The sequence below is a fragment of the Microtus pennsylvanicus genome, chromosome 19 (genome assembly GCF_037038515.1).
Source record: "Microtus pennsylvanicus isolate mMicPen1 chromosome 19, mMicPen1.hap1, whole genome shotgun sequence".
Taxonomy (NCBI): domain Eukaryota; kingdom Metazoa; phylum Chordata; class Mammalia; order Rodentia; family Cricetidae; genus Microtus; species Microtus pennsylvanicus.
In genome coordinates this window covers 36,661,166-36,673,799 of record NC_134597.1, presented here as the reverse complement: position 1 = coordinate 36,673,799, position 12,634 = coordinate 36,661,166, and the positions used below count along the sequence as shown (strand labels likewise).

At 39.0% G+C, this 12,634-nt stretch overlaps 1 protein-coding gene across 3 annotated transcripts in view; it reads left to right on the top strand.

Annotated features, from left to right (window-relative positions):
* Positions 1–12,634, top strand: part of Tpk1 (thiamin pyrophosphokinase 1) — a 361,699-nt gene that overhangs the window by 208,814 nt on the left and 140,251 nt on the right. For all 3 annotated transcript variants that reach the window (XM_075953689.1, XM_075953688.1, XM_075953687.1), the window contains one exon: positions 941–1,087. In XM_075953689.1, the coding sequence (XP_075809804.1) occupies positions 941–1,087 (147 nt within the window). The remainder of the gene's footprint in view (positions 1–940; positions 1,088–12,634) is intronic.

The window sequence follows — 12,634 nt, the reverse complement described above, 5'->3', positions numbered from 1 at the left end:
AATGGGTTAGATCAATATGTAAGAGCTAGCCAATAAGAGACTGAAACTAAAGGGCCAGGCAGTGTTTAAAAGAATACAGCTTCCGTGTAATTATTTCGGGGCATAAGCTAGCCATGCTGGCGGCTGGGTACAGGGGACGCAGCCCCGCCGCTCATATTACAACATGTGTATGTGTACATATGTAAAAAAATCTCTTTAGTTATTGGGGTATTAAGCATCTCATATATATTAGTCACTGTACAAAACACCAGAACTTAAAGATAGTAATTAAAGTAAGTAAATAAATAAATTAAATAAATAGACCAAAAACACTGAACAGGCTCTCAGGTGGCTGTCACTTATAATTCCTCTCAGAACTGAGCAGTCTCTGCTGGTGCTTATGTCCTGGATTATTTTTATGAACTTCTGCCATCTTTATAGACCACATGTTTTCTAAATTTTAATATATTTTAAAACCTACCACCAAAATACTTTCCCTTTAAGTAACTATTACTATGTAAATTGATTATTACTGCAAGTTTTAAATGAATGCAACGTTTTAGTACACTATCATAATTAAACCCTTCTTCTGCTTCATGACCAGTCTATAAGCTCTGACTATATGGACATGTTATGAATCAGAGAAGCTGTCTGCATGGAAGGAGCATATGAATGAAGTGCTAAAGCAAGACCTGCTGGTTTGCTAAGTGCACAGGCAAAGACAGTAAATACTGTACTTGCTAAGATAAAAGTATATGTTGACACCCAGCTCTGCCACTTTCCATCTCGGTGACCTTGAACAAGCAACTTGTTTTCTCCTCCAAGGAGCAGAAATGGTGCTTGATTTCCTTTTTGTTTATCAAATGTTACAGTAATGAAAGCACTGTTCGAGTATTTGATTCTGTCTCATGGTTTTACATTGTTCATATATATGACTTTCATTTTTCCTTTCCTTGCACAGGTTGACATGATCGTGACCCTGGGAGGACTTGGTGGGCGTTTTGACCAGATAATGTCATCTGTGAATACCCTTTTCCAAGCTACTCACATCACCCCTTTGCCAATCATAATAATCCAAGAGGAATCTCTCATCTACCTCCTCCAACCCGTGAGTAAACAGTAGCCCTCATCAGGACTCTAGGAGAACAGGAGAGTCCTTAGCCTGCCTTATGTGTTTCAGGGAAGCCTGCTTGCTTGTTTATTTTTATCTATGGCCCAAATGACTGAACAACACAAAGGAAGTAAAATACTCAGTATTTCTGTCAGTTGTTTTTGTTTTTGTTCAGAGAGAAGGGAAAAAAATATTTTAACTGTTAAGTAAATTCCCTAAGAATTAAATTTAGCACTTTTGCATTGTGAGCAGCTAAATGTGAATGACACTTGAGAAGAACCTAAACAGGGAAACACAGGTTTAGCAAATATTTTCATCGGAATCCTCGTGTAGTTAGAGTGTTGTTATTATAATTGGAAACTGGATTTGATTTTGTTCAACACTTTAAAGGAATTCTTTAGCTTTTATTATTCATAAGTTGCCTGATTAATTTTATTCCCTCAAGTAATTTGCTAAAGATGATGTCACTCATTTCCAATGCAAGCATCAAGAAATTTTCTGCCAGTGTAGAGCACAGAATAGAAGTCTCACTATAGAACCAAATGCCGTAAGGTTGACTGGGGCCTATGCTTAACTTATCCTGCGTGAGAATTTCTAAGGAAAATGGAGCATGTCTTTCTGTCTCTCATTGTGTGTTTCTGTCTACTTCATCTACTACATGTCACCTATAGCATGCCAACAGTATAGACCGTTCTTTTGCTAAGACAGCAGGCCTCATATCATATATTCACTTTTATTTATCAAGTTCTGCTTTGTTTGTTTGGTTTGGTTTGGATTTTTGGCTTTTTTCATTGCCTGCTTTTTTGTTTCATGCAAGTATGTGTAATGAAAACATTCCGATTTCAGATTCCTTGACATCATCTCACTCCGTTAGCCACCAGGCTAACAGTATTTGTTGCTTTCTGTTGCACTGCATGGCAGTGAGGATGAAGAGAAGTAATTATATTTGATCTGTCCCCTCCAGTTCATGTGCAGTGAAGGAGACAGTTATAAAAACACAATCATCATGGCATTTGTCAGTTTTCTGTCTATAAATTCTTATGATAACCAACTGCTAAACGGAGAGGATTATGGCAGCTCATAGTCTTAGCAGTTTCAAGCCCAGGATCATTTGGCCGTGGACAGTCAGTGGACATCATGGCCGTAACATTTGATGAGATAAAACTACTCCCCCTCTGTCTGGGACACAAAAGAGGAAAACAGGGAGGATGTTCCTGGGGCCACAGTCACCTCCCAGTTCACGCAATCAATGTTGTGGAGGCCTCCACTAGAATCCACCTCCACAGTCCACTAGATGCTGCTTCCACATTCCCAGCGATTCCAAATAGTGCCATCTTCGACATAAAGTTCTGTCGCATGGCCTGTTGGGGACACTTATGGTTCAATGTATAGCAGTAATGCAATGATTAACGTTTAGTAGATAAAGGTGTTGAGAGACTAAATAATTTGGGCATCATAGAATAAGGAGAGGATTCACAGAAACACTTGGTTTATCAACTCAACATTTTATTCACTGAATTCAACAATTACTTACCATACACCTACTGACGAGAAGCTTTGTTTCTAGAAACAAGCCAGTACAAATAAGAGGGAAAATGCTTGCTTCTTTGGCATTTTACTGAGCTTACATTTACACACACTCTTCGAGAGTGAGTCCAGGTTTGCTATGGGAGATGATGAGAAAGGCATTGAAGACAGCGGCTACAATGAGGAAAATAGAGGTTCAGGGTATATCATAATGTGTGATTGGAATGTTACCCACAAAAAAATATCAGAAGAATTTCTTCTCAATATTTTTTCATTGTATCTCCTGCATCTTTACTGTTTCTGGCATGTTCTGGGCTTTCTGAAGCAGTCAGTTGGGGGTCTCTGAACTCCCCATCGCTGCCCTGCTGGCTATCAGCACATTGCAGAGGCTCTCGACTCTATAGCTTCATCACTGCACTGCTTCTCTCTCCCCTCTGCCGCCGCTCCAACTGGGTGTGTGTTAGTCTTCCACTGTGTCGCATGCATCACTAAACTGCTCTTTCATAGCTTTTGCATGTCAGCCTCTCTCAAGTCTTTTACCTACTCTCACTTCTCTTCATTATTTAAGTCAACACTGTCTGGCCACTCAACCTATTCACTGAGACCCACCCCTGCCTAGATCCTACTTTTTCATATGCTTGCCCTTGTTCACATTTACCTATTAAAATATAAATGTCGATCTTACTTGGTAGTTTAGAATAATTCGTATATGTCACATGAACTGGCTTTTTCTATTTTCTAACTTCAGTTTCTTCTGTGTTGTGTGGTTTAAAGCTAAGATTTTACATCTCTGAAATCTCTACCTGAGGAAATTGTCTGAGGCAAGGGTTAAAAGCAAGCCCAAGAAAAACATACATTTGCTTTCGTCAACCTGCTGAGTGGACACCTATTCCTGTTCACTGGACCATTAACAACCTGGAACATTCTATCTGAGACTCTTTTGTAGCATCCATTAGTGTGACTCATTATTGTAATACCTCTGAGACTTTGATGTCTGATGACAAAATGTGCCATCTAATGTCCCTCTTCTCAGCTTTATAGAGGCAAGGCTTGGTTGGGCCATTTTCCCAACATCCAGTGGGAATGTTTATATTCATTTTGATGTGTTGGGTCTCTGCTTTATATGGCAATCTCCTAGACCTCAGGCTTTAGCTGATATTCACCAACTTAGAAAGCACTATCAAGATAAAAGTTACCTTTGTTCTTTTAAATGGAAACTTTTTTTTATTTCTAGGTATTGTTCTTTTTAAACGAATCTGATGCAATTTAAAAGGATCCTGTTAACATTTTTCTAGTATCTCTTTTATTTTCTGTCAGGTAGGGTACAATGAACTACACTGTTTCTCTAAATCATCAATATGAATTAACTGCAGATCTGATAGATTTTCCTGGAACCGAAGGTTTTCTCATGGGGGGAGGGGCCAGAGGATGACTGTGTTAGAGCAGAGCAGTGCTCCCTCTTTAATGGCCACCTGAGGCAAGAATGCAGGTCGCCAGGGAAGAACTGTGGGCCCAGGAAGAGAGGACACCAGATAAGCACAGAGAGTCTAACACAGTGTGTCACATTGAGCTTGATAAAAAAGATTCCAGAGTCTCTCAGCATGCTAGCCATGCTGTGGTACTTTGTGGCCCACACCCCATGCACAATATCCTGTGTATTTTCTCTGCAGTAATTTTGGATTTGCATCCTTGAAATAATTAGAAAATCCCTTATCCTTAAGAAATAACTATTACATAGAGCAGGGCCAAAAGCTCATTTTGGATCACACCTAATGAGCTTTTGAAGGGGAGCAAGGCCTGGCTTTAACATCTACCAGTGGATTAACACTACAATCTTTATCACTGTATTCTAGGGAGTTTTTTTTTTTTTTAAGAGACAAATCTAACCCTCTGTCTTTCTAAAACATGTTTAGTAAAAGAATGGCAAGAGAATTTTAGTAACAGAAATTAAAAGGCAGAATGGCAGTGTGAGGGCTTTGTTCTTCTAATGGTTTTATATGACCTTCGTGCACTTAACCAGTTTTGCTTGTGTGTGTATGAACTGTAAATGACCTAACAATGAACTCGATGCTAATGCTTGCTAAACCTTTTCTTAAACAATAATTCTACATCTTAGCAATGAACTGGAGTGGTTGGGATTAAACTACTTAGCCTGATGTTTGCTTGTGCATAGCTTATATGAAATATGTGCATTCAAGTGTGTGCATACACTAGATAATATGTATATTTTTAGAGGAGTGTGCACAAGAGGTGCTCCACAGGATACTGTTCATTGTTACTGGGAATAAAAATCATGATTTTAATCAGGAAAGAAACACTATAAATTGTAATTGAAAACAGTTTCAAATGCCATAGAAATAGGCTCAAGAAAACCAAGACAACTATGCCTTGGCATCAAATAGAGAATGACTTAAGTTGTTTAAATTAATATTCATAGTGCACTCTCAGAGTGATAATTTTGATGCTTTATAATGAAAGCTTTCACTTAACCTTCATAACCATACTGTAAGGAAAGCAAGGCAGATAATACAGTTAAACTGTAAGGGTTCTGACTCAACACTTTTTCCACAGCACTACATTTTCTCTCTCATGGAATTAATGGACTAAGAAAGAAATGACAAGCTCTTAAAACAGGTCATAGCCCATAGGCAGGAAATTATCCATAAGCAATGTGCAACTGAATGGCCAGTTAGTGGATGTGCGTGTAGGTTCAAATATTTATTCATATACATAACAAGCATACATATAAATCCTAACTGATGTTGATACTTACAACATTGATTTCAAATAATATAAATATTAGGTGCACTGTGATTTTTGCAGTGCTAGGGATCAAATCCAGAGCCCTATCCGTTCTAAGCAAGCACACTACCATTGGTCCACAGATTTACCTTAATGTGAGTATTTTTTAAGGCTATAATTTTTCCTTGCTACTATCATTACAAATTAAGAAACATTACTTACTGGATTTTTCTAAACCATAAAAAATCTAATTATAGCAATAATCTTTATCATTATAAACAAATCCAGTGGGGTAACATTTAAATACATTTACATTTTAAAAGTAGTGAAAAATCAACATATCTGAAGTATTCTGTGTGTTAAGTTTGGGAACAGATATCTTCTTGAATTTCCTTTACAGTTATAGATTGAGATATAAGATAGCTAACAAGAAGAATAAATCAATCATATGACAGCTTTTGATTATTTTTAAATGTATCTTCTTTTTTGATTGTTTTGTTTTGTTTGAGACAGGGTTTCTCTGTGTAACTTTGAAGCCTATCCCTGGAACTAACTCTTTTAGATCAGGCTAGCCTTGAATTCACAGAGATCTACCTGCCTCTGTTTCCCAAGTGCTGGGATTAAAGGTGTGTGCCACCACTACCCGGCTTTTGGTGTTGTGTCTGCTATATAAATGTTAACTGGCCAAGGGCCCTTCTAAACACTGGAACTAAGATGTACTTATTTTAACTTTTTTAAAAGCTTCTGTGTCGAGCAATCATAGATTCTGTGATGTTCTATTTATTTTGGAGGGTGTGAATGTGGGATTCTCATGTAACTAGCTTATAGGAATAAGTGATCATAAAAATTGAATAGGGTTATTTTAGCCATTCGGGTCATTTAGTGTATTCCAGTTCATACCCCATTTCTAGTCCCCTTTCTGCATCTTTGTTAACCAAAAGCTGCGTTTTAAAGTGAAGGTCCCATGCTCCTTGGCCTAGCCCCAGTGCGTGTGAATGCGGCTCTTTCCAGCACTCACTATTTTATAGGGGATGTTGGCATGTTTCAGTTAGTGTGGGTCAAATCTCCTGGTGAATGAAAAGGCTGAAGGAGCATTTGCTTTTATGGATATATTTGATCTATCATTTGAAGACCGAAAATTAAAAATGGGATGCAAAATAGTTCTTCCCTGAAAAATAAGCTTTCCTCTTTTGCCTCAAAAAATGTTTCTTAAGAAAAGCTGCTCGGCCTGAATGAGCAGGAGTCTTCTGGGACAGAGCGTAGGGTGTTAGCTCCGAGGCCAGTGACTGACACCCATGGAGGGTGAACTCTGCTGTCAACACATAACCTTGTTTACCACATGGTGCACGGGGTCAGGATGGCTCCAGGGTTCACATACACACTTTCTCATTTTCTGGTCCCATGCTTCCCAGGAGGACAGAAACATTAGCTCTGTAACTGAGCATAAATTATTCTTTATCTTCAAGTTTGATGGCAGTTTGTGATACAAGTTAATAGGATTTATGACCAGGAAATGAGATGTCCCGGAGTTAATAAGGTGTGCCTTTTACATTACCCTAACTCTGTCCAGTCACTCCTCCTTAGGGCTCCTGTATCTGATGTGGAATGCTACTGTAGAATTGACTTCTGCCAGCTCTTCTCTCACCCAAGCAAACTTCTAAACATGTAAATATGTCTTCCTCGTGATTTTAGTTATGTTTTACTGCTGTTTGGCTTTATCTCTCTCTTTCTCTGTCTGTCTGTCTCTCTCTTTCTCCCTCTCACTATATTAATTATTTACTGTAGGAAGTACTGAGATTTTGTGCAGTGTATGTTTGCAATGCTGGTAATGAATATGATAAAAAGATGTTAATGGTCTGATCAAAAGAAGATAAATATTCATGAGGTAAATTTGGCATGTGTGATAGTTTCTGATGCCCACTTTAGGCTCAGGTCCATGTACCCATGGACACACATTCTCAGCACAGTCTTGTCTGTGATAGCATCAAAGAAGTAAATCTCAGCAAGATTTGCAGTAGAGGACAGGAAATGTTCCATTCTAGGAATTTCTAAAAGCCTTCTTATTATATGCCACCCAAGATTAATTCCTGTTTTGTTTTTCTTTTTGGTATAATCACTTTTTTCCTTTCCCTCTGTATGTTCATAATATTACTGTTTTGGGATTTGTTTTGTTTGGGTTTTTTGTTTGATTTGTTTGTTGGCCTGGCCTTTTAGAATATAGTACAAACTATGCATTAGTGAAATTTCAACATATGTGAAAATACATTTCACCAAAAATAAAAATGGTCCCCGGACCTTAGAGGTTGTTGTAAGGATGGCCATTGCACAGACATGTATATAATTCAACCACAGTTATTTACAGTATTTTCTGAAAGAAAAAGATACTGATATCAGACAGGCATACACCTGCACATGCTTACTGCTATATTATTCTCATTAGCGAGATCTATAGGCAAAAGTAAGACCACAGAAAACGTGGTATATACACATAACACTAAGCCCCAAATACAGAAAGTGTAGTATCTGTGAATATTATTTGTCCATTAAAGAGTAAGATCCCATCATCTGCAACAAAATGCATGAATCTGGAGGGTAGAATGCTAAGTAAGGAACAAATGCAGAAAAACAGATTTCACGTGTTCCCTTTCCTGATATTAGAATATGTTCACTGAAATGTGTAATAGTGACAGCTAAAGGCTAGATCATAGCCAAGATGGTGAGGAGTTGCATAGGAGGATCTTAGCATAGGTATAAGTGATAAATTGTAGTGTGCTGCAGGAATCTGGCTGGCTACAGTTTTACAACTGTAGCTCATGTATTCTGTGAGCAATGAGAAAGAGGAGTTTGGAGATTCCAAACAAAAGGTCATGAGCAAAAGCTGGAAATGTTGATTACAATTGTTTGATCATCAGATTTTTTTAACATGCATTGAAGTATGTAAAAAAAAATCTAAGTGTACTCCATAAGTGTGGTAATTATTTCATGTTAATCAAAACACTTCTAAAAACATCTGAGAAGTAGCAAACGTTAGGTGCTATGATTGATATGGTATTTCATTGAAGGAAAAGTTATAAATTATCACCCTGTTCCTCAGAAACTTGAACAGTTAATAATTTTAAATAAAAAGTATTAATTAGTGTCTTATTGTTTCTATTGTGTTTTAACACCTTGACCAAAAGCAACTTGGAGGGGGAAAGGCTTATTTCATCTTATGGCTTATAGTCCATTATCTGGGTAAATCAGGCCAAGAGCTGATGCAGCAGCTCTTGTGCTTACAGGCTTGCTCCTCATAGCTTGCTCAGCCTGCTTTTTTTATCCAACACAGGACCAACAGCCTGTGGGTGGTTCATTCATAATGGAATGAATCTCCCACATCTATCACTAACTAAGAAAATATCCTACAGGATTGCCAACATTCCGGTCCTTTGGTGGCATTTTCTATCTTGACGTTCCCTTTTTCCAGATGAGCATGTATACCTTGTGTCAGTTGACAACTACCCAGCAGATGTGGTGTCTCTCTGACAGTGACTGTAAAAGGGCTCCAATCCCTGTCTACTACAAATGGCCGAATTCATTGCGCCTTCCCAGTCTTTCTTCCTCTTTGAGATGAAATTACCAATGTCCATGTCGAAACTTGTCTGCCCACATTTTATTCTCTTGTGCAGCTTTTTACTGTTGGTGCTCTGTGCCTGGTCTAGACATTTTTTTTTTAACTCAGTCCATTGCTTTGGTTCTTCTGCTTCTCTTCCCCTGTTGGATGCATGAAGATATCAGCTTGTTTACATCTGTAAACATCCCTGGGCTTTCCAGGAAATCTTTAATGCCCATTTTTCTCTTCTTATCTTCCTTCCCCTCCTCCTAGATTCATTTCCTTCTCTAAGATGTTTAAGAATTAATACAATAACATAGCTTACTATTTTGTTAGGTTAATTTTGAGCCATGTTAGTTGAAATCTTTCTATTTTAATGTGAAATAAAGCAGTCACATTTCAGAGATTTAGAATTCTCATTTTTCTAGGTATTTCATTGTCTACTTTAAGTTAATTGAGAAATTTTTTCTCTATGGTTTTATCTATGCTTAATTAAACTAATTTTCTTCAACTAGGAATAAAACTACACATTCCAGGTATTTATTGTAGGAGTTGTTTTATAGCATAAAACCCACCAACAGCATTCCTTAAATACTTGTTATGTCGTAGACACTGCTCAAGCACTGGGAATACAGAAAGCAGAGATGGTACTCAACAGTCTTCAGATTGGAAGGAACAGGGGAATAAATATTGAAATTCAGAAATTCTCTGAGAAAGCACAGAACAAGATGGGTAGATTAGAGAAAAGATCAACCCAGGTGGGGCATGGAGTTGGTTGTGATTCTAGATGGTCTCCCAGATGAAATGATATCTCAAACATTATATGAAATTATAAAAAGAAAAAAATAGACACTTATAATCTGCTTTGGAGAATATGGTTTGGAGGTAGCACACTATTAGATGTTTGGCTTATAGGGGCTACAGTGCTGGAATTGAGGGCTATAGCAGCTGGGTGTGGTCACAATCCCAGGAAGATGCTTATATTGAAGGCAATAGGAATTTTATCAGAAAAATGACATTTGATAAAAACTTTAAATAGTTTGAGAGCCACTTTATAGAAATCCAAGAAAGAAATAATAACTAACTTTTAGAAATAAATGTGAATATGAATAAAATATAGCAGAATTCATTTGGGCTGGATTGGGAAGTTGACATTGTAGATACCTGGAACAGTCTATATGATGCCTAGGCTACAGACCTGGTTTGTAGGCAGAAGTTTCTGTTCTACAAGTCACTCCCAAGTAACCACACAGACACTTAATATTAATTATAAATACTCAGCTAAAAGCTCAGGTTTGTTATTAGCTAACTCTTATATTAAAATTTATCCCTGTTTCTTTTCTATGCCTTGCCACCTGGCTCATGGCTGTTACCTCATTATCTACATGTTCTACTTTCTCTGCATCTGCTGGCGATTCCCTCAGTTTTCCTACCTTCTTCCCAGCATTCTCTCTTTGGCCCAACCTCTAACCTTATCCTGTCCAACTATTGTTCAGTCATCTTCTTTATTAAACCAATCACAATGACATATATGTCAAGAAATATTCCACACTGGTTACTTAGTGTGCCCTTTTGGGTAAAGACTGTGACAACAGATCAAAATGGGGCATTGGCCAGTCAATTCTAGTATGTCTAAACACTGATGTATTTCTGGAACCAAGAAAATTACCTAGAAGTATATCTGATCTAGCCTGGAACAATTCTAGAAGGGTCGTGTGTGTGTGTGTGTGTGTGTGTGTGTGTGTGTGTGTGTGTGTGTGTGTGAGAGAGAGAGAGAGAGAGACAGAGACAGAGACAGAGACAGAGACACAGAGAGACAGAGAGAGAGAGAGACAGACAGACAGACAGACAGACAGACAGACATAGTACTCAAAGCCTTGTGAGAGAATTCATCACTTCCATTTATCTAGACAAAGTGTAAAATGAGCAATGGCAAATGGTCCTAGGGAGTACCTTAAAAAAAAAAGTAGCATAGCTCTTGAGTCACAATTTGGTTGGAAATTCAACATTTTGGGTGTAAAATGGAAGCTGAGTAAAATAGATTTCTCTTATGCTCTTCTTTACCACCCCTCACTACACAGATCCCATGAGGCTTTCTTCCCCCTTCATCAGTTCCCTGATCATCCCTGGACTCCAAATGAAATCTTTTAATGAACTTTTCAAGTCTAGGGAAAATTGTCCCATGACTATCTTTCAAAAAGACCATCACTTATCTTTTCTCTGTTAGTGTGAACTTATTTTTTGTTTAGAAGAAAATATATTTTCTATACATCACTATTTTTAAGCTCTGCTGAAAAATCAGATATTCTAGACTATAATTCCAAATACTGCTAGACCTCCTTCATCTGGATTATTTTTATAATTTTGTATTGTGATTCACTTTGGCTCTGTGACAGAGTACCATAAAGAAGGTGGTTGTAAATAGCAGATGCTTGTTTCTTATGGCTATGGGGGCTAGACAGCTGCAGATCTGGGTGTTGGCAAATTTAATTTCAAGGATTTGATTTTCATTGTGTCCTCATATAGTAGAAGGGACATCTGAGCTCCTGGAGCCTGCTTACACACCCATTCACAGGGAAGATCCCTCATGATCCAAGGTTGTCACACACATCAAGGACTTGTTTTCAGTACACACTTTTTTCTATTTATTCTTTCTGTCTTTCACGTCGTACATCTCAGTAACACTCATTTCCCCATCACTTTGTATCCACCCTCTGCACTTGAAGCCTCCCACCAATAAAGTAAAATTTAAGAGAAAAAAAGAAAAAATCTCATCATGGAAGCTGTAGTGTAAACCCTTTTGTCCATAAATCTTTACTTGCAAGTGTCCATTGTAAAGAGTCCTTGATCAGGTTCAAGACCTCTGGTTTCTGCTACACTATTGATGCTGGACCCTCACTGGGACTCCTCTTGGATATCATGTTGTTGCCCTTTGTTATGGAGATCCTGCAGCTTAGGTCAGCAGGACCCGCCCCTGTACATATTCCCACAGAATATAGATGGTGTGGATGTTGGGGTGAGCCAACGCGTAACCCTAGTTCCGGGCCTGGGTAGTTGCAGGGTTGGTCAGCCACTAGCTCTCGCCTGTATTTTGTATCATAATCTACTTTGACTTCACCGTCAGGGTGAGTGCTCTAGAGTTGCCCTGGCTAGATCACCCCTAGCAGTGATGAACAAGGGGCAGGGCCCATTCTACTGCTGTCATGCCCTCAGGGTCAGCTCTCGCAAGCCTTAACCATCAGGACCAGCTCTACTATTGCCTAGGCGAGGTGCAGAGGCCACTCTCTGGAGTGCTGCAGCTGGTGAGGGGCAGGGAAAGTTCTCCTATTCTTCCATCACACGCAGTAAAGGGCAGTGGGGCCAGATCTCTCAAACTCACGTTCTCAGGGTGGTTCCCCTGTACCTCTGTCAATAGGGGAAGCTCTGCTGTGTGCCCAAGTGAGGTGTAGGCTCCACTTTTCTGAATGCTGCAGCTGGTAAAGGGGAAGATCAGCTCCCTTGCACAGCCCTGGTGGCAGGGGCAAGAGGGAGAGGGCATCTTTCCCTTGCCCTCTCTACCACATGGCAGACAAGGTGAGTGTAGCCAGCTGACCCACTCTCAGACCCTCAGGGTCAACTGGCAGGTGCATGCTCTAACAGGGTCAGCTCCATCATGCTGTCCAGGTGAGGTGCAGGGCCTGCTCTCC